Source organism: Paramormyrops kingsleyae, chromosome 19, assembly GCF_048594095.1.
Source record: "Paramormyrops kingsleyae isolate MSU_618 chromosome 19, PKINGS_0.4, whole genome shotgun sequence".
Taxonomy (NCBI): Eukaryota; Metazoa; Chordata; class Actinopteri; order Osteoglossiformes; family Mormyridae; genus Paramormyrops; species Paramormyrops kingsleyae.
The window spans coordinates 7,024,252-7,044,105 of record NC_132815.1 but is presented as its reverse complement, the minus strand read 5'-3'; the positions used below and the strand labels follow the sequence as shown (position 1 = coordinate 7,044,105).

The 19,854-nt window shown below is 41.5% G+C and overlaps 1 protein-coding gene across 2 annotated transcripts in view; it reads left to right on the top strand.

Annotated features, from left to right (window-relative positions):
• The window catches only part of LOC111836091 (exostosin-1), a 189,210-nt gene that overhangs the window by 164,893 nt on the left and 4,463 nt on the right, over nt 1-19,854 (top strand). For both annotated transcript variants that reach the window (XM_023797052.2, XM_023797051.2), the window contains exons 7-10: nt 142-260; nt 1,085-1,180; nt 12,751-12,840; nt 16,957-17,117. In XM_023797052.2, the coding sequence (XP_023652820.2) occupies nt 142-260; nt 1,085-1,180; nt 12,751-12,840; nt 16,957-17,117 (466 nt within the window). The remainder of the gene's footprint in view (nt 1-141; nt 261-1,084; nt 1,181-12,750; nt 12,841-16,956; nt 17,118-19,854) is intronic.

The following is a 19,854-nucleotide window of genomic DNA, read 5'->3' as shown; positions in this document are numbered from 1 at the left end:
ACGGGGACCTTCTGGGGGTCCCTGAGGACCGGATTGAGAAACACTGCTCTAATGGGAAGTGCTTTTAGTGAAGCAGCTCCTGAGTCAGCCCGCAGGGGATTGTGGGTGTCCCCGCAGTGATGGCATGCTACTTCCCTCCAGGTAAAAGCCCGTCTCTGGAGTTCACCGCCGTCATCCAGGCCGCGACCCCTCTGCAGTCACAGCTACAGCCCATCGTCAAGCTCATCCTTGCCGTGGCAAAGTCGAAGTTCTGTGCGCAGGTGAGAGCTCAGGAGGATCCAAGCAGATCTTCTCAGCCATACTGGGTCGCCGTGGCACATCAAGGGAAAAAAATCACTGTTATTTTGACCTTAAACTCATGAATTCCAAAGGAAGCACTGAGTCGTCATTAAATGTAAAAACCCGTGACTAAATGTTACTGATTCTGAGACTTTTTTCAATAGTCCTTGGTTCTTTCTGCCTCTTCCAGAACTTTTAATGTCCAGCAAACCTTTTCCTCAACTTCACTCCGCACCTGAGCACAACTGAATCTAAAGGGTGTTTTGAAAACATTATTATTATTATTATTATTATTATGGTAATTGCATGATTAATATTAATTCCACGTGATATGTCATTCTTTTTCATTCAACATAATAGGTCAGGTTCCTTATCACTAAAGAACATTGTCATCCTTGTCTGTTGACATTTGCACCTGAAACAAAATATACAGTGTTAGCTGTTTTACCTGGATTGAATAAATTTTGGTTCCCCCTGGAAAAGCCTTCTTCACCTTAATGAGATTACCTGGCAAAGTGAAGATGGTATATAGGGAAAATACAAATATATAATGATAAATAAATAATCCCAGTAGCTGCAGAGGAATTGAACCTTGAGGGAGTAATTATGTCCTATCTCTTTTGACCTTCTAAAGTCAGAACCATGTACCGTGGTACGTGAACTAAATTCCTGCTTTGTTAACTGGGGAACCAGCCGATAAAGAGGTGCTATAGTGTTCCACATGGCATTAAGGCAGTGGAATGGAGGGCAGAGCAGATTAGCCGTGTAACCCGGAAACTTAACAGAGCGTCGCCCTTTCCCTTAGATAATAGTGCTGTGGAACTGCGAGAAGCCGTTACCTCCGAAGAGCAAGTGGCCCACCTCATCAGTGCCTATCACAATCATCGAGGGAGAAAGGAAGGTGAGCGGGCTCGCACGTGGATCACTAGGATGGGGAAGAAGTGCTACCCTGTACCTTTCCCTCTGAGTCGTGACCCTGCCATGCGGTGCGAGTGGAGAGGGGCGGTCGCTTCACTGCAGGGATAAACACATCTTACCCACTGAAGGGCTGCAGGCGGCCCGTCCTCGATCGCGGTATTCCCGTCAGCATCACCTTGCGTACAAACGCCCTGGGAGACCCCGCTGCGCAGTCTGTTGGCTTGAGCTTTGCCCGAGACCGCGTTCTTGGGAAGGATCCAGATGTACCACGTCGCAGCGCGTGATATACATCAGCAACCCCTTCTATCAAGCCAAGCCAAGGTCCTAAAGCCTTATGCTTGCCATTTGGATGATTATACTGCTGTAATGAACTTTAGTAAAAGCTGAATCCAAATTGAAATGATAGCCACATACACTGAAATTGATCTGTATGACCATCTGTGGTGCTTAATCTCGTTTCCCATTCGGTTTCTAACCATTAACTTTTCTGTCATTTGTATTACATTTCGTCTTTCTCATGTTATTCGTAGAAATTGCTTGTCACCGAGATATAAGCCTCTTTACAAAACTCTGTCTCAGAATGCAGGAATTTCAGTCAAGGGAAAGGAGCTCTTTCAATGGCTTTTCCCAAACTTTCCCTGAGAAACGGATCCCTCATATTTCCACCTGGCCTCTCGGAACGACCCCAGCTGTATCCATCACACGAGCTCCCACGTAGCCTCAGATGTGCCCATAACCATTTACGCCAGGAATGTGACCATAAAACGCAATGGCAGATATTCTAATTGATTCCATTTGTTTCCCTTTAAACTCTGCGATGTATAACAATGTGTTCCCACAATCACAGTGAGCGTCTTTTACAAAAGGCGTCTCTAGGCCCGTAATTACTTGCTCGGGGTATTTCTAGGGTAATAAGACAGCTGCTCCAGTGTATCTCTATTCGGCAGTTTTCCAGAACAATAACAGCCTGCTGCGTTAGAGCTGAGGAGTCAATTGTTTGAATCGGAATTAATCAGAGTACTGTCTGAAACAGCACCGTTTGAATCGGGGGTGATAGTGCTCTGTTTTGTTTGCTTGTCCAGGAGTATGGTGCAGATGATGGTATTGTGTTTAAGCTTTCCGGGAAGTAAAGAATCTTGCAGATGTACAGTACTGTGTTAAAGTCTTAAGCAGCCAAAGAGAGTGTTCAAAGCTATTTACCTGGGTTGTAAGTGTATATTTGTTCAGACAGATTTTAAACATTAGAAGATTTGCAAATGAAGAGTAACACAATAAAAAACTAACAAGAATTTCTTCTGTTCTCTAAAAAGTTACTGATATCTTGTTGGACGGCTAGATCCACCGCTTCAGTTCCCAAACCTCTCCTCAGGGGCACCTCAGCCATTTAATGTATTTGTTAAATTTCATCACCGACTCCCTTAAATAAATAATTAGCTAAATAATTTTGTAAATTATTGATTAGAAAAAATGCACGGTGTGCTAGTGGTTGACTCAAATCCATGGATATATTGATTGGTTGCTGCAAATAGGCTAACGCACTTCAACAGACATAAAATCATAGTTTCACACTAACAAGAAGATCATTTAAACATTGTTTTCTTCGGCAGCCTTAGACTTTTGCACAGTGCTGTATGTCTTGTGTTGTTCTTACACGCAATGTTGGGCATTTCAGGTCCAGAAGCTACAAATCCACACCATGATTTTGATTCTACCGACCAGTTGAGTACTCTGTGACTGTGACTCTTCATGCTCAACTGGTTGGTAGAAACAAAAACTTGGTCAGGATTGGTGGCTTCTGGACCTGAAATGCCCAACACTGCTTGCGTGTTACATGACCTTAAACAAAAGGTTCTGCACAATGTATGGTTGTGATCTTTAGTTCTTTTTTTCCACTGTTATTTTTGCAGCATCAGTTGAAAGCAGGAACAACATCAGTTTAATTAGGGTGGTGCTGCTTTGACCGTTCTCTGAAAGAGAGAGAGAGAGAGAGAGGCCCAAAGCGTTCACCCTGACTAATACAGTTCCTGCTCTCATACAGTATCCTTTCTTCAATTTCCATGAAAAAAACAAAGGCAGCAGTGAAAACAATGATGGGCCCAGCTAGAGGTCATAAGCAATGTTCATTTAAAATCCTGCCTCCGATATCGATCCCTCCCATGTTGTGTACATCCTCGGGCCTTAAGCACATCTAGAAGTCTCAAGTCAGTTGCGTTTCCATCAGAAGGCTAATTAATTTGACCCTTTCCTGGTCTAGACACCAAACTATCATCACACCTTTTACCAAGTCTGCCCTAGACTGCCGGTACCTGTCAAGCTAGCAAAAACTCAAAATGCCAATAATGACCGGCTATGATTCCTCCGCTCCAAGGTTGTTTAACGTCAGGCTCTCTAAGGAGGCCAGCCTTAAGGAGGCTTCTTATGGGGAAAAAAGATTAGATTCATGTTTTACACTAGTGGCCAAAATTGTGGAAACACTTCCAATGTTTAGAGATTTCAGAACTTTATTCAGCTGTTGCCCCAGTTACTTATTTTATTGTTCATGATATTTGTAAACATTTGATTGTTGATAAACATTACCGCCAATGTTCGTGTAGTAATATTTAAAGTGTAATGCCAAAAATGCTAGGCGTTTCCACTATTTTGGCCACTAGTGTATGTAATATTGCTAATGTGGTTTATGAGAACAAAAGATAGAGCAGCAGCCCTTCTGGACTTGTCACCGTGTTGATACCGTGACTTTCTCCTACCTTAAATCAATTTAGTTTTGTTTCTGAGAGATTTTCACAGCACTCAGAATGACGTGAGAAAGGAAGCATGTAATTGTTACGTTTTGCACTGCACTGTAATCCCGGATTAGTTGAGTTTACTAGAAATTCACATGTAAACCCGTTCCCCTTAAATCACTTTAGTTTTTACACATTCTGAAACTAAACAGATTAAGTTGTATTGACATGGACAATCATTAGTCTTTACTAAAAATGATTAGTTCACTTAACTAATTTTCTTTGCATCCCCAAGTGCACAATGTTGAAAAGTATTACAAACAGCTTATTCTGGTTTAGTAATTAGACACTGTTTTTACAAAACACGAAAAAATAATTAATCATTACTAAATAGTGTATGTTGAAGCACAATCCGGGTTTACCGTGTGTGTACTCTGGGGCCAGTGTGCAGGACAAGGCATCAAATCAGTAGGAACAAAAGTTTTCAAAATAGTTATATTTGTTTCAAAATGAAAGATATTTTGAAAGTTAAAATTCCAAGCAGGATAGAGAGATTGTGCTGAGTTTATGAGTAAAAGCTTCTTTCACCTCCAAGGGTAATTTCCTTATAATTCTCTTGGATCAAAGCATCAGTTTCGTGACTACATATAAACGTGTGTCTGTGTGATGGGGTACCTGAGATCCCCGGGATTTTACTGCACAGACCTGGTCAGCTAAGCCCACCTCCCTCATGGGTCTTTAAAGCTAGACTGGGACACATTTTGCTCTGGGTTTCCACGGGGTCAGTCTTTAATCCTCACTCTCGTATTTACTGTAAAATTCAGTGCACAGTTTATTTTTCTCATGGGATTTTAGCCAAGCACCATGAGTTAATGCCTCTCCAGGGTCCACCCCAGAATGGACAGAGCGGTAGTGATGGCAGAACTTAATGTTTCCAGCAGCTTTTTGCGGAGGTGAGATGTATCCACCTGTATCTGCAAAGCTCTGCGTGAGTGGACGTCTCGGGGTCCAGTGTTTTCAGCACTATGACAAAGGCTAAGACTGGATTTTTTTTTTGTGGTATTTATTTTAATTTAGTTCATGTGAAGAGCAGTGAGAACCACAGAATTCTTGATGAATCCATCCGATTGTCTGCTTTCTTGAATTATATAATCATCAATGTGTTAAGGACATTCTACTGTCCAAAAGAACTGGCTCTCTCAGTCACACAACATTTTTGTTTTTACTTTGTTTTGGTGAAATAAAACAAAGATTACACATTTTCCATGTTTATGATTAACAATGTCATCTATTTCTTTTGATACGTTCTTATGAATTTCCTCATTCACTGAGTTCATTTACAAGCCCATATGTGTAATTTGTACTTGTATGTAAATTGTGAATAGAAGTGATTGAAGAACCATTATAAGATGATTTACTAAGTTCCTGTAGAACATACTCTATTGACTTCTTGGTGTAGGAGCACTGAAATACCCATAGATTGACACGGAGGTCAAGCCGTAATCAATAGGTCATTTTCACTCTGAAACTCCCCCCCCCCCACCCCCAACTCTGCAACACCTTCAATAGTTATACAAAGGCTCCTTGGTAAACGATGGCAGGAAAGATAATTAAAACATATTAAAAATATGGCCTAGGAAAGTTATATACACTTTCTAATTTGGTGTGCAATGGAAAGTTTTATTAAAACTTTTTTTATTTTAAAAAATGTTCATTATTTATATTCAGAACACTATATTTTTCCTCTGAACTGTTTTAATTGCTGTACTCTTTATAAATTGTATTTAGTTATTCTTGTTTTGTGATGCTTTTTTTCCCAAATAGACATACATCACTTGATTTTCTCTTCATTATTGAATCATTTTCAATAAATACCCCAAAACTTTAAAAATAGCAGACATGAAACACTAGATAGCGTAGAAAGCGTCATTTACACGATGGATCCCCACTCTAAAAATCCTTATAAGTTTTACACTGATTGCAAGTGATATAGGATTTCGTACATTAACCAACCAACCTCATGATGGCACTACACTTGCTTGAATAATGTAACGTGGACTACTAATTATTTTAATCCAGTTTCAACGACTATTAAACCTACATGGAATTTAAGAGTTGGAATCCATCAAGTAAATTATGTTAAGTATGTACATCTAGTGTTTGATGTTCACTTTAATATCTTGATGGGATCCTCAAGCCAAGTTTGACGGGGACCTCAATCCAACCCCCCTGATTAGCCGAAGTTATCAACTTTTTCTTACTTTCTTTTAAATATAGTATGTAGGAGGAAATGTATAGTCCACAGTAGAAAGGAACGACGGCCAAGTTGAACTAGTCATCTCAGATTTTCCGGTTTCAAATTAATCTCTGTGGGGGCATTAAGTATTAATTAATCATACACGAAATCAAAAGGCGTCTCGGTTTGGAGTAATAGTGGATGTGAACGGCTAAATCAGACTGGAACGGATTAAGCACTGGAGTACCTGGGCTGAGATGGAAAGGGCTACAATGAGTACATTAGTGGCTGTAGCTTCTTCTGTTTGGAGATTATGCAAGAGCAAGGGGTCACCATGGCCAAGCAGTCAACAGAGCTCAGGGCGGGACATGCTGTTTGGTGATCTGTGCGGCAGAGCGGGCCGGAGAAATGATTCTTTTTCACAGGTTTCACACTGGTTTCCTTGCAAGCCGCCATCAGTCGTTGACCCCTGTGGGGTGTCAATCACTGTCCATTATTTAAGGGGGGCGAGATCACGCCACGAGTATCACGGGAGGTTTCCTGTCTTTCAGCCCGAGCGAACTTAGCCAGTCCTGAATCGGAGGGGAGAGCAGGATGGTGGTTTCATAACTGTTAGAACAATGTTGGGTTTTTCTGTGTGTAAAGCCTGGTTCAGGACTGGCTTTGGGCAGCTTTTGGCTGTCCAGAGGCAGAGTTTACCTGACATATACAAAGTGTCCCAGTCCTGGGCGATTTTATTAAGTTCCATTAAATGCCTCGTTGGGAAAAAATGGCTGTTGCTCAAGGGGTGTTAGTGAATCTTAGAGTCTACACTGCAGTCGCACTGCTGGCCAGTTGAAGCCTGCTTTTTCTTTAGTTTTCTCTGTTATTTCAAGTTGATTCATTTCACTATTAAAGAATGTGGAAATCGAGGCTGGGAGCATTATATTCGAAAGCCACACATTTTTTCTATTAAAACTCTTGCAGCAGAAAGTTACAGCAGAAGGGGAAGAGAACACGTATAATTTGGTTGTATTTGCGGAGATGTGATTAGAATAGAAGTCTAAAAATGTGTTCTCCTAATGAATGTGGCTGTGTAATTAAATATTAGCACAGACGAAAAAAAACTTTTTTTTTTCTTCTCCTGGTCTTGACACGCGGTCGCAATTTCTCAGAAAGCACTCTGCCGTGAAGCCGTATACATTTCCTCTCAATTACCAGTGAGAATGGAAGTGCGGTCTTATGTCGTATGAAAGCTTGATCAATTAGCATGGCTTTCCAAGGAGCCATTACTGCACTCTAATTGATATCAGTGTATCTGGCAGCACATCTGATAACGTTAAACTGTCAGACAGGCCCTCAGGAACCTTCAGTCAAGTTCAAAGATGCTTCTGTGTGAGACAGGATAACCGAAAGAGAGTGTGGGGTGAACCACGACGGTAAGTTTAACCTGGGGGTGCGCGTGTGAGCCATGGAAGGAGAGATTTCATAAAGTCACGGTCCTCAGCAGCTAGGAGTATTTAGAGAACCTCCCAACATGGGATGCCGGATGACCTCAGGGTGACGGGGGAGGGGGGACATATAACCCTGTGCGAGATGGGTGAAGGACAGACAGCTCCTGGGGTGAGACCTGCTGGGTTATCTAAAGGACCTTAAGTGCAGGTTAAGCCTGCCTAGTGACCTGCAATGACCCTGCAGAAACATGCGTCCGTGCATATCTGCACACCTGCATTCAAGTTCAATTCAGTTTATTTTTATATAGCGCCTTTCACAACAGAGTCAGCCCAAGGTGCTTTACATGGGTGTGTTGTGATACATTACAACATCATTAAGAGAGAATGCAAAAACTGGGAAAAGGGAAGGCGAAGAAATGAAAGAAAGAAAGCAAGATGACAACGGAGCAGGCGACTAGGCGTAAGTGTGAGGCTGAGCTTCCAGTGAATGCGCCTGTACAAGCGTGAGTAGGACAGTAACAGTCCGTCGTATTTGCTATGATGAGGAAGGCTAGAGGAAGAAAGAGATTTTGTGATTTTGAGAGAGGGATGAGTATTGGGAGACGATGGACACCAACATCCCAGTCACCAGCTCCCAGGGTAACAGAGAAGTTTCAGGAAAGCAATCAGAGGATAATAAAAGATATTATGGTGCCTCAAATCTATCTCATCTGTCACCTCACCCCAAAAATTAGTAATAAACCAGCCAACTGGATTCCTCCTGGTGTCCTGCAAAACCTGTCCTCCAAGAGCGTTGTCCATTCCTGTGTCGCGTACATAAAGCTGATAAAAGTACTAAGTGTGAAGTGTTGTGGGAGTATTATCCAGCGAGAAGCCTTGCTGTGCCTGGATAATACACTAAAAATCATGCCTTTTCATTAAGAAGTGCAATGGACAGCGATGGGCTTAGCTAATTCAATATGGCAATCTAATCGTGGCTCATTTATATTCCGACAAAGACAGCCTCCTCCAGAGCTCCGTAATAATCTATCGTCCGTCTACAGCGTGATGAAACTCTTACAGATGTGTGAGTAACCAGTAACGAGGGATCTAAGGAGTATGCGGACGCTGAAAGCTATTTACAGTGATACCTCATCATATCCCAGTAAAGTGAGATTTCTACTTTTAATGATAAATCAATATGGTGATTAGGTGGGTCTGTCTGGGAGAGATATTTTAAGACACGGGTGTCTTAAGAACTTCGATAGCTGATAGTTTTTTAATACGTGTGTCCATCCGTCTTCAAACTTGTCACCCAGTAGAGGATCGAACCTGGAGATCGAACCTGGAGCACAGGGCACAAGGCTGGGGTTCACGATTGACACACGTGCATGGAGAAAGAGTGGTGTTGAGATGGTTATTTAATCGTTTCAGGACTGTGGGAGGACAATGAAGTTAATAGAGGAAACCCACAAAATGGGGAGATCTTGCAAACTCCATGCACACACACACACACACACACAGAGCAGGGGTTGGATGCAAAGATGACGGCACTAACCAGTGAAACATCAAACAACCGCAACCCCTTATTATTATGGAATTGTTCTTTAAAATATTGCAGTGTGTATCACTGCTGAATATCGTGGAATGCACGATTTTCACTCCCACGCAGAAGCTTGGTTTTATGAATTCATAGGAAATTGGGTGGCCACAGTTGTTAATGCATATTTAAAAGCACTGGCTATTTTATAATTAACGTGTTTCTACATTTTACTAAGGGGGATTTTCTTTGAATGACTCCCTGTCGCGTTCGATCGTGGAATCCACATAGACGAGGCTGCCAAATTCTGCGTCTGAACAAAATTCTAAGCAACAAAGAGAAAAAACAGCAACTCAGATGAAGTTCTGGACTCCAGTGGCGAGTGGTTTTGTTTAGTGACATCCTTCGTTGCTCATTTGTCTACTTGAAGTCCAATAATCCAGGGGCACCACTGTTGTTACAGCCTTTAATAAGGGGGAGGTTAAGGCTCGGTCAGAGTGACGAACCTCTTCTTTTGTAGTCCATGTGACAAAGAGCTGCTTTCTGAGTGGCCGCTTCTGTTTCCTCTAAAAATGCCTGATAACGGATTGATTACAGAACAGACAGACGAAGCCTTACTTAACCAGGCCTTTTAAAGAAACACAATGAAGTCCTCTCCTCGGCCGACGGACGCCGCTCTGCCCCTACTGCTTCACTAATGCTTCCATTGTCCTTCCATGACAAGCTGGGCAGGTGATATTTAAGTGAATGGCAAATAAAGTGTGCACTGAATAGGCTCCATTAAACGGCGAGTCGATAGGGGCTGAGACGTCCCCGGTGCCCCGGCGTCGATAGAAGCCCCTCCCACCCAGGAGGCCTAAGGGCTAATCTCTAAGCCAGCAACAGGTTTCGCTCAATGAATCCCTGATTTGATGAGCGAGAAAGAAAAACATTGCAGAAGGGAAGAAGCGTCCGAGCGGAGATCCAGCTCCTTAACCCTTTTGCGTCCACTTGATTATACTGAAGCTGCTCAGTGGCTCATCTGATGAAGGAGCAGTTCTGGTGGCACTTGAGGGCCATGAGACGGACCATTTTGAGCGATGTTGTTATCCCTGCGTCGTACCAAGGAGGATAGGGAGCCATCAGGGAGGTTTTTCAAGGCCTGGTGTGGATGGCGAAGATAATGACGAGTATAAAAATAACTCATCACAAGGCTGCCTATAATAAGAGGACACATGCGTCTCTGGTCGTAGATGTGAGGGATAGATAGACATTTCACTGCATTATTGTCTTTCTCCTCAATAAATAGTAGGTGAGTCAGAGAAATCTTGGCCCTGGCCTTTTTAGTAGGGGTGTAACGGCACAGAAAATTCATGGTTCTGTGCGAACCTCAGTTTTGGGGTCATGATTTGGTGCAATTTCAGAAAGCAGAATCAGACTTCAAAGTCACGCATTATTAAAACTGCAAACACAATTAGGAACGATTGTAAACCAAGGCAATGCGTCTGGTGACGTGTCTGAATAACAAGATCTACAAAACCCCGCACATTGTAAAAACACATTGTGAAAACAAATATGTACAACAAATAATGAACTAAATCACATGTAAAACCTGTGTGCTCCACTGCCAAGTGTGGTCACATGTCGGTAGCGATAAACGTCCTTATAGCCTGTAGTTATTTCTTTTTTTTGGCCTGATCTGAATTTCCTGGCTAAAGAGCCTTAAATGCCACAGCAAGACTAACATGCAGAGGCTGTTTCTGCCTCGCTGCCTCGCTCCGGTCGTACACATGCTCGGATGATGCCGTCTCAAATAAGTTAGCATGTTGAATGTGTTTCCAGCAATATACCCGAGTCTCGGTATAACAGGGCCGACAGTCAGTCTTGATCTTATCAGCTACTCTCTCTCCGGTATTGGGGTAATTTATTGGGAAACCAAAATGTTCCCGAACGGCGAATTACGACTGACTGTAACCAGCATTAGCTGTAACCAACTGCCATTCCCAATTAGCATAATGTTCTGCTCGTGTCAAGAAACATATTTATTCATGTCGTTGTGTGTTCCAAACCAAACATGATGTAACAAAATGGTACTCAACAAATATGTGCGTTGCAGCCTTACTTTTTAGGTTTGAAATTGCCGCACGGAATAGTGTGTTGTTGTACAGCTGGGGCGTGTTCCGGTAGTAGGAGTTTTACTCACACAAAAATGTTCTGAGGGCAGAACAAAAAAATGATTGGTTTAGAGAGATAACCAATCAGATTGTAGAGGAGGTGGGTCCAAGGAACTAGAGGAGGAAACGGGACCAATACATCTGATTGGTTGGGCCTGCCTTCTGTAGTAGCTCGGACCTACCTTCTCTACAACCTGATTGATTATTTCTCTGAACCAATCATTTTTCCTTCTGCCGTCAGAACATTTTCATATAAGTAAAGCTCCAATGAGCAGGTGTTCCACAAAACAGGATTTCTCAGTTAACTGGATTAACTTAAGCTAGAAATCCATTATTGTCTGATAGGAATGCTCCTTACTTAAACTCTTATTGGACAATCATGACTTATAGCCATAGTTAACGCAACTAACTGTGAAATCGTGGTTTGTGGAACACCCCCCTGTACTTTGGTATTAAAAAAAATGTGCCGGCCTGCTCCGGTGGTACTGGTGCCACACTAAGTGCTGCACGGATGGGTAGCTTATGGTTGATGTGTCAGAATTACTCTGCTCTGGTTTGACTAACAGCATCATGTGACCTAAGGATGACGTGCGGAGTGCTCTGTCTGAGACAGGGTTTCCCTATCCAAGTTTACAGGGACTAGGCGGACTGGGGATCAGCCTGACGCTGGGGAAACCACAGAAGGAAAAAGAAAGACAAGTCGAAATAAAAATTTGTATGTCAAGGAAAATGCACAGGATCAGGATTGGGGGAGTTACTGCCGATGAGACAGATCAGAACAATCAAGTTATCCTGGTAGAAATGATAGAGGGAGAGGTGGAGTGAATTTGTGGAATTTGTGTCGGATTTCTGACTTCGCATGGTTCCTATTTGGTATTTCAATTCACCCCCAGTGCTCTGCAGTGCTGGATTACAGTGTACGATAAATCACATTATACATACAATACCACATCTGTTTCTCTTTTACTCGGCACTTTCATGGAGGCAGTTCCCTGAGCTGTGAATTCAATTCCACTGTGTGTGTCATGCTTCCTTCACTTGGTTTTACTTCTGTAAATCACATCTTTTATATAAAAAAGAAAAGCTACTACTTTAAACATAAACACAAAAACCTACTCAAAAATCTGTGAAATGTGTTGGTAATCAGCCATAGCATCCATCTTTCGGAGAAAGAAAATAAGAAAATCTGTTGCCTTTAATGTTATTAACTGCAGTGGGCAACCATGAAAATAGTGCTGTATATCATATACGTGACTGAAATTGTTTAGTTTTATGGACATTGTACAGTTTCAGTACAGAATTACTATCATATGATGTGATCATTGACCACTAACTCCTGCATTAGTTACCCAGTAGAAAATGACTGACTTCATTGATTAGTATCAGTTTTCTGAAAGGAAAATGGAGTGTGAATTTTGTGATTGTTTCACCACGTTAGAATCCACCAGCACTACTTAACGAGAGCTGACTCAGTTTACTTTCCTTACAGACAATGAGTGGACGCTTCTTCCCCCATGATGCCATTGTGACCGATGCCGTCCTCAGTCTGGATGAAGACTCTGTACTCTCTACCAATGAGGTAGGGTTTAGGCAATGACCAATCGTACAGAATTTTCAAGAATTATTATTCATAACATCATTAATTGAAATCATGATTGCAGCTGTACATTATATAATATCTTTTTTTTTCAGTAAATAGTATCTTTTATTTTAGACCATGTTTGTTGCATCTGGACAATATTCTTATTAATACTTATGTGTCCATTTTTGGTGTTTTATGTTTTAGTGCATATGGTCAGTTCAGCAGATTTGTTTTTCTGAATTTTATGGTAATGTTTCTATTTCTCTGATATTAACATCCAAACAATACCAGCAAATAAAACCAATCTATTACGGTACGGAACTAGACATTTAACCTGATAATTTTTAAAAAGCTTACTTAAATAGCATACTTACCTAAATAGCTTACTTAAATTGCATGCTTACTTACTTAAACAGCTTACTTAAATAGCATACTTACTTACTTAAATAGCTGACTTAAATAGAATGCTTACTTACTTGCTTAAGTAGCTGCTTTGCCCAAATATTGGTCCTTATTGGTACCCTAATTGTTAATATCTAACTTCTGCTGCTGAAGGCAAATTTGAAAGCTAATCCTTTTCTTAACAGTCTCGTGGATTTATAATCGCTTTGTGTATAATGAAATGTGTTGCCAACATTAAAATTATACTAAATTTTCTTTAACCTGGAAATCAGTTGCAAAGAAATACTTAAACAAAAACTATAATACTAGTTTTTTCCATATTCTGTAAAGACATGACTTGCTAGTCATGAACATATATTGTAGCATGGATTTATTGAAAGATGAATACAGGTTTTACATACTACCATTGTTTATTACATTATTCAGCTATTTAGAATTCTCTTCAAAAAATGTAAATATATTTTATTCAATGAAGCCCCAGGGCTCCCATAAGAGTGAGATTTTGCTTTGTTTAAAATCCCTTTTAACACCAGTTACTAAACCATTGGCAGGTAATTCTGCAGACCATTTCAAAATCCCCCAGTGCCTTCCTAATGTGCATGTAGTCAATGAACAAATCTACTCTCTCTGTGAAATGCTAATTTTGGGATACGGTGCCAAGTCTAAAAACCTGCATTTTCCATCTGGCATGAAAAGAGTATGTAATGAAAGCCCAAGTTGTTTCAGGCAATTAAATTGTTTGCAAAGTGCATTACCTCACATGCACGCTAGTCTCTCTCAACAATGATCACTATTGTGTCAAATCAAGCATTGGGTGGATTCATTTTGATTTTTCAAAAGAAAATTACACCTCATTCCACAATTTTTCAGTCTGCTAAAAGCTGTAGCATGTAACAGAATCAAAGGACACATTTTGTATGAAATAGAAATCAGATGCAAGCGTGACATTCTCAAAGTATTGGTTAATTTCATTTGACACATGGTTTCATGTTGACTTTTGTTTGTTTACATTGAGCTAAAATTAAGAGTATCGCGGAGCAATGGGGTTAAATAGCAGCTTATGATTCTGTACAGCAGATTTATAATAAACAGATGACCATTTGTGAACGTACTAGTTCCTGACATTGAATAAACACATTCGTGATGGACACATTCCATCTCTTATAACCATTTACCCAGTACAGCAGTGTTTCCCAGCCCATTCTTCAGGGACCTGCAGACAATTCACATTTTTGCTCCCTCCCTGCTCCCAGTAGGGTTATTTATTTATTTTGGAGGGGGGGGTGGCTAAATTCCAGCTACATTACACACGTTATATAGTGTGCATGTGAGTTGTGACAATACATTTTGCCCTGTGGACTGCCGGTTCAAAGCCCTTCATATATCAGGTTAAAATGGACCTAATACCTACCCCAGGAGGAACAGGGCTGTAGGCAGGAGACGCCCTGGGCAGGATCCCTGTACTTCAGAGCTGATTACCATGATATTTTATAGCTAAATGTACAAGTCTGTGGCTAAATGTACCAGCAATAGGCATATCCTCCATAGCCCCTAAAAACAATTCAACCCTTCTAACATGTCATTCCACATGAATTAGACAGTAGCGGAGACAACTTGAACCTTTGCACCAAAACCAAAATGGGGCATGAAACAGTGATTACAGCTTATCTGAGAGGAGAACCCTGCCAGTCACTCAATCCTGAAGCTTTCCGAAATGACCATACCGAAAGGCTTTTAATAAGTGAAGCGTAAATCTATTATGTATTGAGAGTTCTGTCATGTCAGAAACCTGTAATGTATAATTAATCAATTAATTTTTTTATTGCATCCAGTCCAACTTTGCCCACCAAGCACGGTCCTGGTGACTTTCAGAGATGTACAAAATTGCTTACTGTAACTTTAAAAAAAGGCTCAGATCTAGAATCAGTTACTGAAAATCCCCCCATCTGTTTAATAATCTACCTCAGTAATTGCCCTTCAAGCAAAGGAGGAATTTTAATTAAAAAGAATAAAAAGTGCAGAATCCCGTGCCTTTAACAAGACCACTCCTGTATTGCCGTAACTATTTGGAAGAGCTTTTGAATATAATTAATAATTGCATTGTTTCAGTTCATTAATTGCGTTATTATGATGAGGGGGTGTGGATTTTTTATGTTAATTAGCTACATTCTGCGCGGACTCACATGTGTGTTAATTTAGTGAAAATGTCAAACAGCTCGATTTGTGAGGTGGGGAATTTTATGCGTTGTTCTAAACCTGAGAATCAGCTTGTTCACCGATGAAGCCTCACTCAGCCGATTTGACCCGGTGACGTAATTATTCATGCCATTTTTATTCGGGTACTGTAATTGCTGAGAAGTCAGGAACAAAGCAAACTACTTGTGCTGAAAGGGCAACTTTTGTGCTGATTTACAGAGCTGTTACAGCATCTCGCTGTGCGCCTCTTGACAGAGGTGTCACTATTTCTTTGTGCTTGTTTGTTTCGTGCCTGTTTAGATTCCTTCCCATTGAAATAAGGAGCCCCGGTTTCATTTGCTTTAGCTGAAGTTGCCGACAGAGTTTTTAGGTTGATGACATTCCTCTTGCCACGTGTAATTTATCTCGGTTCTGCAATTCAAACACATAATTAATCAGGGCGCATTGTTAATGGGGAAAATAGCAGTTTGTCATGAATGATGTAGGGTAACAATCAGTGTATTACGAGTGGGCCTATTCATTTGCATGATATCATACATTGTGTGCGGAGTTAATGGCCGACAGAGAGCTTTGAGTAACCCTGCTCACAGCCCGGCCCTTTGCATGAGATTAGTGCCTCATTTTTCGGTCTTTCATGCACATGCATCGTGGCAGAATCTGTGAAAAATTGGATTATTTTTCAGGGATTTCTGCTTCTGGGGGCCTTTAGAAAAAGCTGCTCTATTGATTGCAGGAGTGTGTCGGTCCGGGTAGTCCTGTCCTGCCTGTTAAGCTATAATACACAGCAGTGCTGTAGTACTGATGACAAACACTAGTGTTTTCACTCAAATTCCAGGGGAAGTCATTGTCTGCTGGTATGTTGAGTAGAGTGGTAAATTAATGGGGCAAGTCTCTGGCCATTTCTGTGTCTAAGAAAAACTAATGACGAACGTAAAGTTATTTTGCTAAAATGACATAATTTCCATGAATCCATTTACCCATCCATCCATCCATCCAACTATTAATCCATGTTCTAACTCCTCATCGTGGTCACGGTCACAGGGGATCCTGGAACCAGTCCCAAGCTGGCTGACTGGAAAACACCCGGGACAGGATGCCAGTCCATTGCAGTGCATACACACGCATACAGTTATACCATAGGGGCAATTCAGAGACACCAGTTAGCCTGCCTGTTACACTGCATATGTTTGACTGTGGAAACCAGCTTGACACAGGAAGAGATACATTTAATACACAAATAAAAGAACAAACTTGGCAATAACAGAACAAGCCATCAGCTTTCCTTTAGTAAAGATAAATATCTGTTAGATAAGCAATTTGTTGTATGTACATCTTCCAAAAGACTGTTTATTCAGAGCATTACATTACATAAAACTGCCTTTCAGACTTATAATGGAATCCAGAATGTACCAGACAGATGAGTAAACCACCATTTTGGTGAATTTCAAACGTTTGGCACATTTGAATTGAATTTCATTGCATTATTTAAACCGAAGCTGCCTGGTTTGTGTTCAGGTGGACTTTGCCTTCATCGTGTGGCGCAGCTTTCCGGATCGGATCGTGGGGTACCCCGCGCGCAGTCATTACTGGGACAGCAGCAAGACCCGCTGGGGATACACCTCCAAGTGGACCAACGAGTACTCCATGGTTCTGACGGGAGCGGCGTTTTACCACAGGCAAGTCGCCGCTCATGCTGGGACAGCAGCACTGTGCTGTCCGTGTGGAATTAGGAGCATGTCCAAGCAGCAAGTCACGCAGTTTATTCAGAGATGATCAAGAGCCATCGGTTCCTATTAACCTCTTTTTCTTATAGTTGCAGAACTATGAGCTTCTGTTTAGCCAATTAAATCATTCTAGATGCGATTATTTTTTTTGAGATTTTGCTCAGCTAATGTCTTCCGCATTGACCAGCCTTGTCTTGGAGGGTTGCCAGATGATGTCATTAAAATTCTGTGACAGAATACCTATGAGTGAACTCACCTGTTACTCTCCGTCCTTGCCATAATCATCTATATGAGTGTCACCAACGGTTGGATGCATTTTTATTTTATTTTATTTTCTGGTTCATCTTCTTCTTAAGAAGTTTACGTGTGTGTTTGCCGTTTTTTTTTTTTCAGAAGCATTAAGCTTTTCAAGAAATTTTACAAGGTTTCTCCCTCGAGTGATTGGAATTTGCATCATTCCTGGCGAAAGCTGATAAACCCTTATTCTTCAGCTGCCATTTCTCTATTTGTTGTATCCGTTTCAAAAATGCATCCGTTACTTTGGGGTCTCGGTCGTCGTAGGCCCCCGAAGGACCAGAATCTAGTTTCCAGTTATGGACAAATTTGAATTATTTCATTGAATTGCATCACAGGACGTGTAACATCGCCTGGGATCCTAAGCAAAAATCAGCTGTCTGTTTAGTGGTATCTTCAAAAGCAAATATGTGTTTCCAGACTTTGAAGAGTGAAACTTCAACCATTATAAAGCTTTTCCACTGCAGTGCCCAAATCCTGCAGGCTAGCTAATTCACTCGTACTTTTTCCGTTTGTCATGTAACATGAGTTTCACTTAGCATGAAAATGTCAGGAGTTTTGGCTATAGAAAATGTAGCGAGCATTTAAGGGGGGTACACATTTTTCCTGGAGATATACTTAAAAAGTTTAAGTGTTCTGAAATAGATCCTTTTGATACATTTTATAAAAGCTTAATACAAATTTTTCTGCCACAAATCGTGTCACATTTTCTGAATTAATGTTTTGGGCTGAATAGTCTAAATAGGCTGATGCTGAAAATATTCTGGCTTTTATAGAGGTAAAAACATCACTAATCTTGGGTAACTGCAAGTCTTGTTTCATAGTCTGAGAGCTGGCAGACTCTGGGGAATCCTTGATCTGGAGATCTGGAGATGAATCTTTTTCATTTACAGATGAGAGTCTCGCAGTTTGAATTTGATGCCTGATGAGGTAATTTTTTTTTTTTCTGAGGGATATTCCGGGATTCCTGCCAGGGGGCGGGGAGCCGAGGCCAGCCTCAGCTTAAGGCCTCAGCTGCCATTGAAACACTGAAGCCCTCTGGCACGTCCTGATTTCACCGAGTTCGACGTGTCCCTGGCTCAGCAAGGGAGGGGCTTGCATTTCATCTCTTTAACCAATCAGCATCTTCATTGTATCTATTGTATTCTGCATGCTGCATGGACATGTGACGGATAAACAGAGAAAACATAGGAATGTGCTTACCTGCAAAGACTGTACAGAGCAATGTAAGGGTGCGTCTGTATTTCATGATGATAATAGTAGTAATAATAATAATAACATTAACAAGGCTTGAACCTGCAACCTTGTGGTCACAGTCACTGAGGTGTAGCTTACTGAGCCACACAATGTCCCAGGTTGTGTGACTGGAAGTTTGATTTAAAAAAAAAAAACAGACTAATGTGGTGATGTCATACAATAAGGACTGTGATTGGTTAAAGAAGTGAAACACAAGCCCCTCCCTTGTTGACCCAGGGACACGTAGAACTCGGCAAAATCAGGATGGGCAAGTGCTGTGAGGTAGCAGGAAAGTGAGGGAAGGAGGTGATCGAACATCTCAGCAATTGTTATATCTTTGGTGGCTAATGCTACAATGGGAGTGGCTGTGCAGGGGACTGCAAACGGCGAAAATGTGTCCATATGTCCAGAAAATATTTGTTCATAAAGGACAATGCAGGGTTACACCCTGGGAGGGATTCCAGTCAATCACAGGCCTCTTAACCACAAACACACTTTCATTAACATAATCACACACTGTGGTATAATTTAGGCTCATCAAATCACCCCGACAGCCTTTATTATACATTGTGTGGGGAGACTGAAAAACCAGGAGCAAGTTTACACAAACACTGCAGACCAGTGTTTTCCAACCCAGTCCTTAGGGACCTGCAGATACTCCACATTTTTGCTTCCTTCCTACCTGGGAGCTGGGAGGAAGCAAAAACGTGGACCGACTGTGGGTCCCCGAAGACCGGGCTGGGAAACACCACTGCAGCTGATGCTAACTTTGGAACGGAGAGGACTGGAACCACGCTCAGATCTGTAGCTCAGAAGCTGAAAGGCAGCAACCCAGCCCATTGAGTCGTCATGGCACGTCGTAAGACAGGGAATCCTGAGAAACACCAGCTATTTCACAGACACGATGGCGTACCTGCGGCGGCGCTACAGTTTAAACAGCTATCAGTGCTATTCAAACAAGCCGTTATTTCTTAGCTGGAGAATCAAAACTGGGTTGGTTACACACATGCTGCCTATTGTACCTTAGTGTCAGGCTTCTGTTAAGGTGTTTTACTGTCTTTTTCTGCCTGCAGCAAACCTGTGTGCTGTTAAAATGATCTGTCTTTATGTTTCAGCATAACAACACAATATTTATTAAGCAGATGTGTATCCATTTTTA